The 11851-nt window shown below is 32.5% G+C and overlaps 2 protein-coding genes across 2 annotated transcripts; both read left to right on the forward strand.

Moving 5' to 3' along the window:
• The first annotated feature begins 245 nt into the window (after nucleotides 1-245).
• On the forward strand, nucleotides 246-731 carry LOC140968546 (uncharacterized). The gene has a single exon (XM_073429553.1). It carries the CDS (start codon nucleotides 345-347, stop codon nucleotides 540-542), a length of 198 nt encoding a protein of 65 aa, XP_073285654.1. The 5' UTR covers nucleotides 246-344; the 3' UTR covers nucleotides 543-731.
• Nucleotides 732-5060: 4329 nt separating this feature from the next.
• On the forward strand, nucleotides 5061-7173 carry LOC140968543 (heavy metal-associated isoprenylated plant protein 30-like). The gene is made up of 3 exons (XM_073429550.1): nucleotides 5061-5275; nucleotides 6172-6247; nucleotides 6750-7173. The coding sequence occupies exons 1-3, from the start codon at nucleotides 5117-5119 to the stop codon at nucleotides 7070-7072; spliced, it is 558 nt and encodes a 185-aa protein (XP_073285651.1). The 5' UTR covers nucleotides 5061-5116; the 3' UTR covers nucleotides 7073-7173.
• Nucleotides 7174-11851: the final 4678 nt, after the last annotated feature.

Genomic DNA, 11851 nt, shown 5'->3' on the forward strand with positions numbered 1-11851 from the left:
CAACAACGTAATTGAAGTAGATTTCTAATTTATACATAGATAATGTGTGAATATTTTAATTATCGATGTTTGTAACATAGATTAGCGAGGGAAAGTGTCCTATTACGTACGGCCTAATGATTTTAAAAAACATATTCGTTAATTGTTTATTCCCCGCGTCTCCAGCTTGTGCGTGTTACCAATTTATAATTATTTCTTNAAAAACAAATATATTTATTTATTATTTATTATTTTATGTATATAAACAATATCATAACTCTAAGGAACGCGACCATTTCCTGCCAGTCATCTTATACTTGCTGTCGTTTTACTAATTGCTGGAGAAAGATTTCTCATCTTCAGGCATGATACTGGTGGCGATAGTGGCGGAGCTGCTGGAGGAGTACACTTTGATGGTGGCGCGTGTATTAGAGCACGTGTTTCAAGACGTGCCGCTACCGTTCCCTAGAAGGGTTCGCTTCCTCATCCTTCGTAGTCTTCCGTTCGTTTCCCACCGCCTTCTTCCGCCCACACCAACTCCCACTCCCAATCCCATTTCGTAGCAGCGTTGCAGCTTGCTCAATTATATATATTTTTCTGTTCTAGCCTTTTGTTATAGGATTGCGTTAGCTAGTTATATGTATATAATGTTGAGGTGCGTGTATTGACTGACACTTGGTTGTTTCCACCAAGTATATATATTTCTTTCTCGATATGTGTTTGGAATTTGCGCGATCAGGCACATAGATCATTCATATATATATATAATTCTTTGTCAGCAAAGAGGAGTTAACTTGGTGCTCGTACTTCGTAGTGTTTCTTGATTTTCTGAACTCTTAGTTTTGATTTCCCAATGAGGGTGGATTGGGGTTATGGGTACAATATTAATTAATCGAATGGAGCTGCTGCGAAGAACTCGGGTCAGTTACAGTTCTTGTGAGAATGGTAAGACTTGGTGGCGGCACGGCGGGACCCGTGACGGAGATTATCTTCTCGTGAAGAAGGAAGAACGAGCTAGAAAAATAAATAAAAAGTTAAACATACTGTTATGTTGTCGTGCAAAACCGTGATATTTACTTGAGTTGTCGGTAAATAATCACTTTATTTTATATATTTGGTATACATCTGTCTCCTAATTTTATCAATGCCATTCTTTTTTAATAGCAGCAAACCACAAAAACAAGGGATCTCAGGATAAATTAACGTTATTATTTGAGGCTCATCAATGAATTCATATAAAGAAAATTAATGTAATGATGATTAATCGAATTTATCGAAGGCGGGAAGAGTAATATCAGATAGAACCAAACATTTTAATAATGTTCACTCACTCCAGCGAAACCTAGAAAGGGATAGAAACGGACAGCACATCTTGAAAATTCAGCATTAATCAAATAATTCATTCCTGCAAATCAAATCAGTTAGCTTAATTAGGACTTAAAAAACATCATGGTAGATTTCCATGATCATATTATCGTATATTGGATCTTATACGTAATAAAGAATATTATATATCCTCGTGCTAACATATTATTAACCGATGCATGTGGTGAAGTATTTTTAATTTTGATTATTTAAAAGACTGATTTAGTTTAATATATAACTTTTAAATTGTTTCTTTTAATTTAATCTATGCAAATATGTTAATTAGTAAAATGGATTGATCGAAAATTTTGTTGTAAATGAAATAGGAACAATGTTATTCGAGAGTAATGTTTGAAATCGATAGGTTGAATATGATTTTTTAGAAATCGATAGGTTGGATATGATTTTTTAGAAATCGATGGATGATCATGCTAGGATACAAATTAAGTACGTGTCAGGAAATTATAAATAATGAAAAAAATAATGCATTGATTTCTTTTTTCTTTCTTTTTTTTTTTTAATAAAACTGATTTCTTGAGTACCTCCAAAATTGGGAACCATTGATTTTATTTTCACCAACAATAAATAATTTTGGGGGAAAGTGTGAGAACTCGAGTTTTCTGCAGTAGCTAGCATTTCAGCAGAAGCTGACAATTCCAGCAGCAACTAATATTTCAGATGCTCATATTTTTCTAGCAGATAGAATCCAGCAGTAGAAGAGTTCAGTAACGCGAGATTCCAGCAGACAGCTACTGATTCTGCTTATGACTTGTAACTGAAGTATTTAACATGAAATAAAAGCTGTTAATGGCACATAATGACAGATTATGGCCATTAATTGGGAGGCTAACAGTCAGAATTTTACCTATAAATAACACCCTCAAATTTCTGAATTGGTGTTACACAAATATATATTGAGTTATCACTTGAAATTCGAGTTAAGAGAGTGTCTTTTTCGAGCAGTAAAATCTAGTAGCGAGAGCAAGCAGATTTCAGACTTCAATCGAAACTTTCTAGCAAATTACAGTAAGTAGGCTTATGTATAAATATCTTGAAACCAATTTGATAATTTCTGTTTTGAAACAACGTATATGTATTTTTGATCTCTGATTTTCGAAGTACTGAAACCTAGTGAACTAATGGTAGGAATATATATTCTGAAACATTCTTGATTACTGAATTCTGATTACTTGCCTCACCCCTTAGAGGAGAGAACATATAGGAGACTGATATCATTTTAGCCATGAAATTACAAACATGCTCAGTGCTTGTTTGCTAAAATTTTAGTTCTGATTTCTGTTCTAAAACTTGTTATTCCTGAATACCGATTCATGTTCTGAAAGTAAGAGTTTTTGTATATTATTTGTATTACTGTTTCTGTTGAAAATGGTTTTTGAAAACTGGGAGTTATTCTCGCCCCCGCTTATTGAGTGACGACCAAATCACTCACCCACCAAACCCATCTCAGATAAGAACAAGGAAGAAACGTTGGAAGAAGAAAAGCAGAATCAGTTCTGGGACTGGTAAAGAAGACTGTTGTTTTTCATTTCTAAATTATATTTTCCGCTGCATCTGTAAAAACATTGTTATGTCTGGTTTTACATTTCCGCTGTAAAACATTAGTTAATATTTAAGTTTGTATTAGACAATGAAATATTCAGTATTATGAATAAAAAGACTGGTTTCTGAATTTTGTATTTTTGAGGCTTGTTGTTTTAGAATGCAAATTGGAGAGCAACGCCGGTGTCGACCAACCTCGTCTCTGGGGCGTGACAGAAAGAAATGAAAGGCCAATTCACAAAACAGAATTATAATACAATATTGGCAGTTTATGGCTGTGTGGGTGGATTGGGTTGTCTATTGTTTCTTTAGAAGCAAATTGTAGTAGTTCATATCTTTTGATCAGATAACTGTCCCAACCTCTTTTTAACTGGGTTGGTTAATTTTCATAGCAACTTAAAAGACAGATATATGCTTAATTAAGAAATAAACTCCATAAATGTATCTTCTTACAACAATAGAAAAAAAATAGTGTTTTTTTAAAATATAACTCGCATTATATTTTCTCTATTTTTATCTTGTCATCGGTGGGCAATTATGGTTTTAATGCATTAATTTATATTTTTTTAGTTTATCTATTTTTTGTCAGAATATTGACATAGCGTAAAAAAAATGATGACATGTCATCAAAAATTATATATGTGTTTGATGATATGTCATAACTCCAATGAAAAATGATTAAAATTTAAAAAAATATAAGTTAATAGAATAAGATCCTCAATTACAGCTCTTCCCTAGCAACTTCTATTTATTTAATAATTTTTCCTATTACTCATCAGTGGACTGCTAAGCTCGATCAACACTTTGGCATTTTCCCTTGCATGCATCTACTTGATTCCTCATAAATTTGTCACACTAAGTATGTCTTTTCAAGAACCTTACTTAGCGAGTAAGAATTGGGAATTATACTCTTTTATCATTGAGAATATGGCATCTAAATGTCGTTTTTGCTTTTGTTCAGAATAAAAAAATCAAAGGAATAAGAATTTCCCGGCCTGGTTAAGATTAATTTTATTCCTAAAAAATAATATCATACAACTTAATGAAAGATGGAGATTGCTGATCAGAAACATGACCTAACTTATGGACGTTCGAGAATATCTTTAATTTGCAGATAGATATATGGATGCTCGATATATATATAGTACAATATGTTTATATATTCGAGTATATATTTATTAAATACGGTTCATTCCTTTAATTATATTACAAAAAAAGATTATCACACCGTGCAATCTTTTTCCATCAGATCACTAGGCCGACCTGTCAATTAATTGAACCGATTTTGACATTGATATTTTCTCCAATGGCTAAATCGAAATAATCGATTTTTTACAAATAAAAAATATATGTTAAAAGAATTGAATATGTCAAACAAACCGAGAAAATTACATATTTAGTATCGTAATTTGCATGTCACGGTCTACTGACTTGCATTTATTTTCAATTTAATTCTTTTTTATTGGAGTGCTCTTCAAGTGAAAAAAGATTAAATTAGGTGGGAAAAACAAAAGTGAAATTCAGTAGTCTTAGGCATTGAATTGACCGATAAAATGACTAAAAATGAAATGCGTGCAAGTTACATGACACAAAATGTAATCTGTCCAGACAAACCGAACCCATTTAAATTCGATCGATCGATCGATTATCATAATTTAATAAATTTTGGCGACCCCTGTAGCCATTTTGGGTCGAACCCATGCACCTAATAAGCATTGATGCATATGTGCTGCATTCAGGGAGTTGTTGATACCATTCCCTACGAAAAGGGTCGTTTTTTGTGTCAAGAAACAAGATGTATAAATTAAAAGAAAAGAATATTAATGAAGTGTAGACCAAATCGCAAGAAACAGGTCATCCGGTATATATGATCACGTATATTCAAACAAAGTAATAACTGATAAGAAAGAAGAAAAGAAAAGTTTTTTTCCCTTCCTACTAAATGTTCGATTCTTGAAATCATATTATATTATGATCCATATATATTTAATTCTTAAAGCGAGTCAAGTCATATCCGTCGAACACGATATCAAACTCCATACCGCTCGAATTAATAATTGCTGGTGAGGAAAAGATACCTTTAATTTGGAGGAATATTTTGGTGATGACTATGGGATATAGTTGAATACATCTTAATTAATAAATGGTATCTTATAATCTTTCCATGCTCATTTCCCTCTACATTTGCAAGGTATATATCTCATTCATATAAATGGTGAAGTTACTTGAGCGACTATTTGGTTCTCTGGCCTCAGCTATCGCATATTGTTTCATTCACTATCAAGATCATCATCACCACCACCATAACCCATCTGCCAAAAGTCCAAAAAAATACAAAATGCCTAAGGCTGGTCGACCACTTTCTTTGCAGGTTTTATTTTTGTTATTTAATTATTCACGATTTATGCACACGTACAGATATCTATTCTATAATATATAGTACTAGCTTCTCATGCATGAATCCAGAAATAATTTCAAGTTTTGATTTTTCTCTAATGGAACAGTTCTTGATTAACATGTATGTAAAAAGATTTTAGTTGCCTGCCAAGTATACATACATCCATGTGTGTGTGTGTGTGTGTGTATTCGGTTATCGATAAGATTGGTTCATAAAACTTTTAAATTTAGGGTTCCATATCTGAATATTTTCAAGTAACTTGGAGCACGATTGAGTTAAAAAGTGAAAAGGTAGGTTTAAAAAATTATTAGCAAAATTTGTTAACAAACAAAATACTGCTTTAACCATAGGTTTTTTTTCCCCACAGCAACTATTTATGTATTTAAATTTTAGTAGAAAATATATGATTTTCGGGTCAAAAAATCATACGAGATAAAATTCTTTTAAAAATATTTTTAAAATAAAAAATAAAAATAATAACTAATTTAACTAATGTTCTGTTTGATGTGTTTTTCCCCATCAATCGCACCACGGATATTTTTTTCATGCGTGATGCATGGGTGCTATTAATCTACTAAAAGCAAAACATACATTGATCGAAAAGGAATAAAGGAATAAGAAGAGAAAGGTTGATGGATGGATGCAATTCTATCTAGTTTACCGTGGTCGAAAGAAAACAGAATTAATCTTTTGTCAACAATGTCTTTAATTAACACATACATAAATACACATCGTTGGGATACAATAATTACGTACTCCTGCTATGAGAACAATCGAAACGTGGAGCTTGGAATTGTACTGTTATCACAAATTATAATTTTTGATAAAGCGAGAAGCGTTAGATCATATATATTGATGACTTTTTACAGACCGTAGAGCTCAAAGTGAGGATGTGTTGCAGTGGATGTGAGAGAGTTGTACGAGAATCCATTCAAAAACTCAAAGGTAACTGCACATATTCTTAGCTTTCAATTGATTAATATATCTTGCATATTTATAGGATATTTTGGATTAAAAAGAAAATTGTGAGTCAAGAATTTTTTTAACAGCATCAATTGTTGGGCGGCATGTATTTAGAATTAATTAGGCTTTATTTGGATCAAAATATTTGATATCAAGGAACTTCAAATTCAAGATTTAAATCTACTGTATTTGTTTGGGTATTCTTGATTTCCATGAGTTTAAAATGCAAACTGGGTATATAGATTTGAAGTAGTAGGTCTCACGAGAGACGGTCTTAAGGATTTACGTTCGTGAGACGGATTGACTCGGTTCATATACATAAAACTGTGTGGGCTTTGTTTCCTAATTGAATAAAAAAATTAAATGATAATTTATTGAATTTGTGTAACATATAAAAAATACCTAGTTGTACTTTATATTGTACACCCATGCAACTTGTTAATAATCAGCTAATTCATGTATGTTTAAAATAAACATTTCACAGGAATAGACTCAGTGGAGGTAGATTTGGAGATGGAGAAGGTAAGAGTCATTGGATATGTGGATCGCAACAAGGTACTGAAAGCCGTGAGAAGGGCGGGGAAAAGGGCGGAGTTCTGGCCGTACCCGAACCCTCCTCTCTACTTCACCTCTTCAAACAACTACTTCAAAGATATGACCAATGAGTACAAAGAGAGCTATAACTATTGGCGGCACGGCTACAATATTGCTGACAGGCATGGTTCTCTTCCCGCCACTCATCGAGGCGATGACAAAGTCAGCAACTTGTTCAATGACGATAATGTCAACGCCTGTTGCGTTATGTAGAGTACTGAACTTGTCTGTATATGTTACGTTGAAACTAAAGAAACATTTCTTGTATATTACGTTTGGTTGGATGAATAAATCATGTGTGCATGTTTCCTTCATATATATGACTCATTTGCCAAGGCCCAAGGTGAAACCCAAGCCCAAGATAAAATCCATGTCAGGCCCACTTCTAAAAGAAGTCCAACTCCAATGCCGATAGATTTGTCGTCGGTTACTTGTAGATTTCATTAATTAGTATTTTTTATTCTATACAATTGTATATTATCTATTGTCATCAAATAGTTTGGATTATTTTGGATATACTAAATTTATTTAATAATTTATTGGAAAAGTTCTATATTTAATACGAATGAAAATATTGCTAGATATGTCAGAATGAACTAGATTCACGGTTGGGCCCGTCCTGTCATACAAAATAAGTGGCTTGGATTGAGTGAAGCTGACAATTGCCCTACCCACCAAAATGGTGTGCCGGGCTAGTGGTGGGTAGAGACGAGTTGACGGTTGGCCTACCCGTCCCAAAATTACACATAGAACTGTTTAGGCTCAAATTACATCCACCCCTCCTAATTACGGGTTATGATGGGTTGCCTGTTTTGACATGTCTAGATATTGCAAACTTATTATACCAAGTCCGAGACAGCAGAGAGACAACCTTTATCGTACTCCACTGCTTTATTTAAACCAAGGCCCTCCTCCACAAACATTGTCAAAGCCTAATTTGGTCCAAAACCTGCATCGGATCTGTGGATTGGGCTAAGTGTTGTCCAAGAGAGTGGTACCTCTAGCTAGTATGTGGGGATGATGCGAATATGGTCTTGGGAAGTACGAGGGCAGGAAGCCCATGCTATGCAGTAGTCGTACGTAGTATTCACAAACAAAGAAAATAAGTGACAACTCTTGTCCTCATCCTTACCCTGACATGACCCCCACCCCCCATTCTCTCTCTCTTGGGAGACCTCTACTCTACGGCTACTTCCCTCATTTTTTTTCCCAGTCATGTTGAATCTAAATCAAGTCGATTTAAGTTAAATCCATTATAATTTTTAGTCGAGTGGCGGACTTGAATCCCTTACATTTTTTTAGTCGAGTGACAAACATTTGATCGTACATATCTAGTATTACACAGATAGGTTTAACATTATGATTTCAATGAAATGTTTGGATGAGAAAATTGTTAAGTATAATAATTATTCTTTTAATTACGTCGCATTAGAGTATTATATAGTTTAAAAATAGAAATTCACAATTACCAAAACCTATAATTTTTTATGAATCAACAAATTCTCACGATCTTATATATAGTGATTCTTCCCCACTTATATTCTCTATTCATACTTCCCCACTTTTGTTTAACACATGAATCACATAAAAATATATACTCTCCTATTCTCTAAACTAGATATTCCTATTTTTTTAAAAAAAATAAAATAAAATTGACCAAACTCACTTTTCCAAATAATCTACATAATTTACATATCAGAATTGAACACTGTATATGGTATGATCAAAAATAGGGAACTAGTGCCATCTGCACGTACATAATCTACTAAATAAATTATTCTAAAGTTTAAAATTATTAATCAGTGAGAGTTATGATAGTAATATTTTTTTGGTATAATTTATCGTACTAATAAAAGATAATATATATATAATACAGATATACGACTTGTATATTAGACGATTAAAAAAAAGAATCAAAGTGGTATTTCGTAAGAGACGAAAAAGGCAAGGAAAAGGGATGGGGCGAGGAGGAGAACTTGTGTGTAAGATTGATTATATCTTTGGCTCTATCGGCATTAACTGTGTATCACAAAGCTGCTCTCTCTGCATGCCATCGAATAAAAAGACAACTTCCCAATTTGATTGTGTGTGTGTGTGTTTATATTTTCAAAAACTATGAAAATGTAATAATTTGATAGAAATTTAAATTGTTTTACGGCTGTTATGGAAGGATGTGCAAAATCCCTTCAGTGACTTGTAGCTTTCAACCTCCCCAACTACACTTACGTATTTTTGGACTGATTATTATTGCCACCTTAATGCTTTTTCTTCTCGGATCTGATGCCATCATTGTTAAATGCAATGTGCGCACACAATCACAAATCCTATACTTACACCCTAAATAAATATATATAATTATGTAGAATAGTGACCGGCCAGCTGTCACATACAAAATAACGTAACAATACATCATTATCTTCATAATTTTGAATATAATTTCCTACAATTAAATTTCTTTTTTGTAATAAAAATCTCCCACGTGAACAAGCATTTTGTGTAGAGAACTGATGGTTCATCTTTGGAAAGCAACCCAAATTAAAAAAAAGTGGAGTTTGCTTTAACAAGGGAACAGTCAGTGTTGGATATAGTAATTAGTACAGTTTAGGAAATTCAAAAATAACACAAAAACTCCAATAGCTTCGAAATGCTCAACATTCATCGTGTCCATCTACGAATTGAAACTCATATATTGGATGTACTATTTAGATATTTTTCGTCACATTCAATAGATGAACGTCACATCATATCAAAATTTATATATATTTGATGGAATGCTGGGTTAAAATGGTCTTAAGTTACAGGGCTAACAGATGCCTAGGCCATCATCTATTACAATAATAATAAAAAGAAAAAGAAAAAAGTTGCTTCAGTTATTGTAAGGCTTGCGGGGAGTTATTATTTTTCTATGTTAATTTGAATATTCTATCCTCAGCTTTTTTCCAACCCATGATCGCATGCAATAACTATACTAATTATAACACAATATAGGGAATCCCATTCGCATGGACCACACAAGTTATTTTTTCCCAATGCACCACCCTGAATCACCCATCCTTTAACTCACCTTTAATTTTTGCCACAACTTTTTGAATTTAAATGGTGCTTAAATATACTATCTTATTTTTTTATTGCACACATTCAAGCAATGGATAGATCCCATAAGGTAAAAATGCAAATTTGATTCACAAAATTAATTAACATCTTATAATTTTCTGGCTTAACTCTAGGAAACAAATCAACCAAGTGATATTCTCTCTTGCTAAATATTCATCGACTGAGAACAAATTTAGAGACGACGTAGTGCTTTGCACGGCTACGACCATTATATGCTGGATCATATTCATTGATGCATGGAGTAGGGTAGAAACTGGCTGTTATAGATTTGTGGTGACCGTCTTGTGATATATATTTGCATTTTCAATACATATTTGTGCGTACATGGAGAAGTACTCTGGCAAGTAAATGTATCTAAATATATGACATTTTTATGGACTATAGTTTTTTATAACCTAATTCAACGTATGGTTTTTTTTTACAGGTACAAGAGAAAATTTACATTTTTATGTAAATTGTATGTTTTTCATTTTTTGTCATCAATCTACAGTATATACTGATTTGCGCTTTTTTTCGATTTTAGTATTTTCCATCGGATTACTGATGTGACATCAGAAAATAATAATGTGACATCTGAAAATACTGATGCGGCGACTTAACTGCAGCCACATATAGGTGGCCGCTGACAAATATTAGCCAATTAAAAGAAAATTTGTTGGAAGTGAAACATGGACATTTAATAAATTAATTTTCACTGATAATTTTGTCCCCTAATTTTAGTAGTAACAACACATGGGCATAGTGTGTGTATATATTCCAGATGGGACCAAGTTCAAATAAAGCACACAACTGCCAAGTGTGAAGTGGAATTAATGGAACCATATCTATGTAGTGGGCTAGCTAGGTATAGCTAGGCATGATATAAAGTGGTAGTAGCTTTATAATGAACAATGTGGCTGGATATAAGCTGGTTAAATAGTTTTCATAGGCTTATATAAATACATACAATTACTATATATCTACTATTATAATATATGTATATATATATATATATATATAAATACATGCAATTATTATATATGTACTATTATTATTTAATATATATCATGAATGCTTCGATATTTTTCAGTCCATAGTATATATAGTTTGATATATATCTGCAATTATTATTTATTATATATTTACTTTGATTTTTTATTTTTTCTGATGTGGAGTTCACGTACATTATCACATCAACGTTCTTAATGAAAAATAATTATAACTGCAAAAAATTGAAAATATGTTATATGATTAATAATTTTATGTCGATCTAAAATAGCGAAACAACATAGATAAACGTCGCGAAAATGTAAACATCAAAAGTAATATGAGACTATTTCACGGATCAATTTTGTGAGACATATCTTCAACTTTGTTCGAATCATGAAAATATATTGTTTTTTATGTAAAAAATTATTACTTTTCATTATACGAATAGACTGGGTTAACTTGACTCACGGATAAAAATACATTGAATTATCGCATAGAAGGACTGCTAATAAAATTTAAAATAGTTGTAAATTGAAAGGTTATACGATGAGCTGGCAGTAAAGCTTAGGTAATGAAAGCTTGGGGATTGGTGAATGGTTTCCGTTAGGTTTGTCTGCTCAAAACCCAACTGTAATTTACAGCAGATTTCAACGCTTCCATTCACTTTAGGCACCTCTCCCTGTCGATCGATCCTAATCTATAGATTATTTTACACTGAATTTGTGCAGACTTTTAGCTGGCTTCTTCCCTAACTATTAAGTCACCAAAATAAAGAAACCTACACACTCTATATCCTAGATAGATCATGCTATTGTTATTACACTCCTTGAAAGGATTTTATCAATGACATATAAAGCTACTGGGTTTATTCGAATCCTTACTTCTTTCTTTATTTTATCCTTTTATATA

The sequence above is a fragment of the Primulina huaijiensis genome, unplaced genomic scaffold, assembly GCF_012295235.1.
Source record: "Primulina huaijiensis isolate GDHJ02 unplaced genomic scaffold, ASM1229523v2 scaffold37281, whole genome shotgun sequence".
Taxonomy (NCBI): Eukaryota; Viridiplantae; Streptophyta; class Magnoliopsida; order Lamiales; family Gesneriaceae; genus Primulina; species Primulina huaijiensis.

Coding starts and splice junctions, on each gene's coding strand:
- LOC140968546 (XM_073429553.1), top strand. CDS start 345: ATGATACTGGTGGCGATAGTGGCGGAGCTGCTGGAGGAGTACACTTTG.
- LOC140968543 (XM_073429550.1), top strand. CDS start 5,117: ATGGTGAAGTTACTTGAGCGACTATTTGGTTCTCTGGCCTCAGCTATC. Junction 5,276..6,171: donor GTCGACCACTTTCTTTGCAG/GTTTTATTTTTG, acceptor GACTTTTTACAG/ACCGTAGAGCTCAAAGTGAG. Junction 6,248..6,749: donor ATCCATTCAAAAACTCAAAG/GTAACTGCACAT, acceptor AACATTTCACAG/GAATAGACTCAGTGGAGGTA.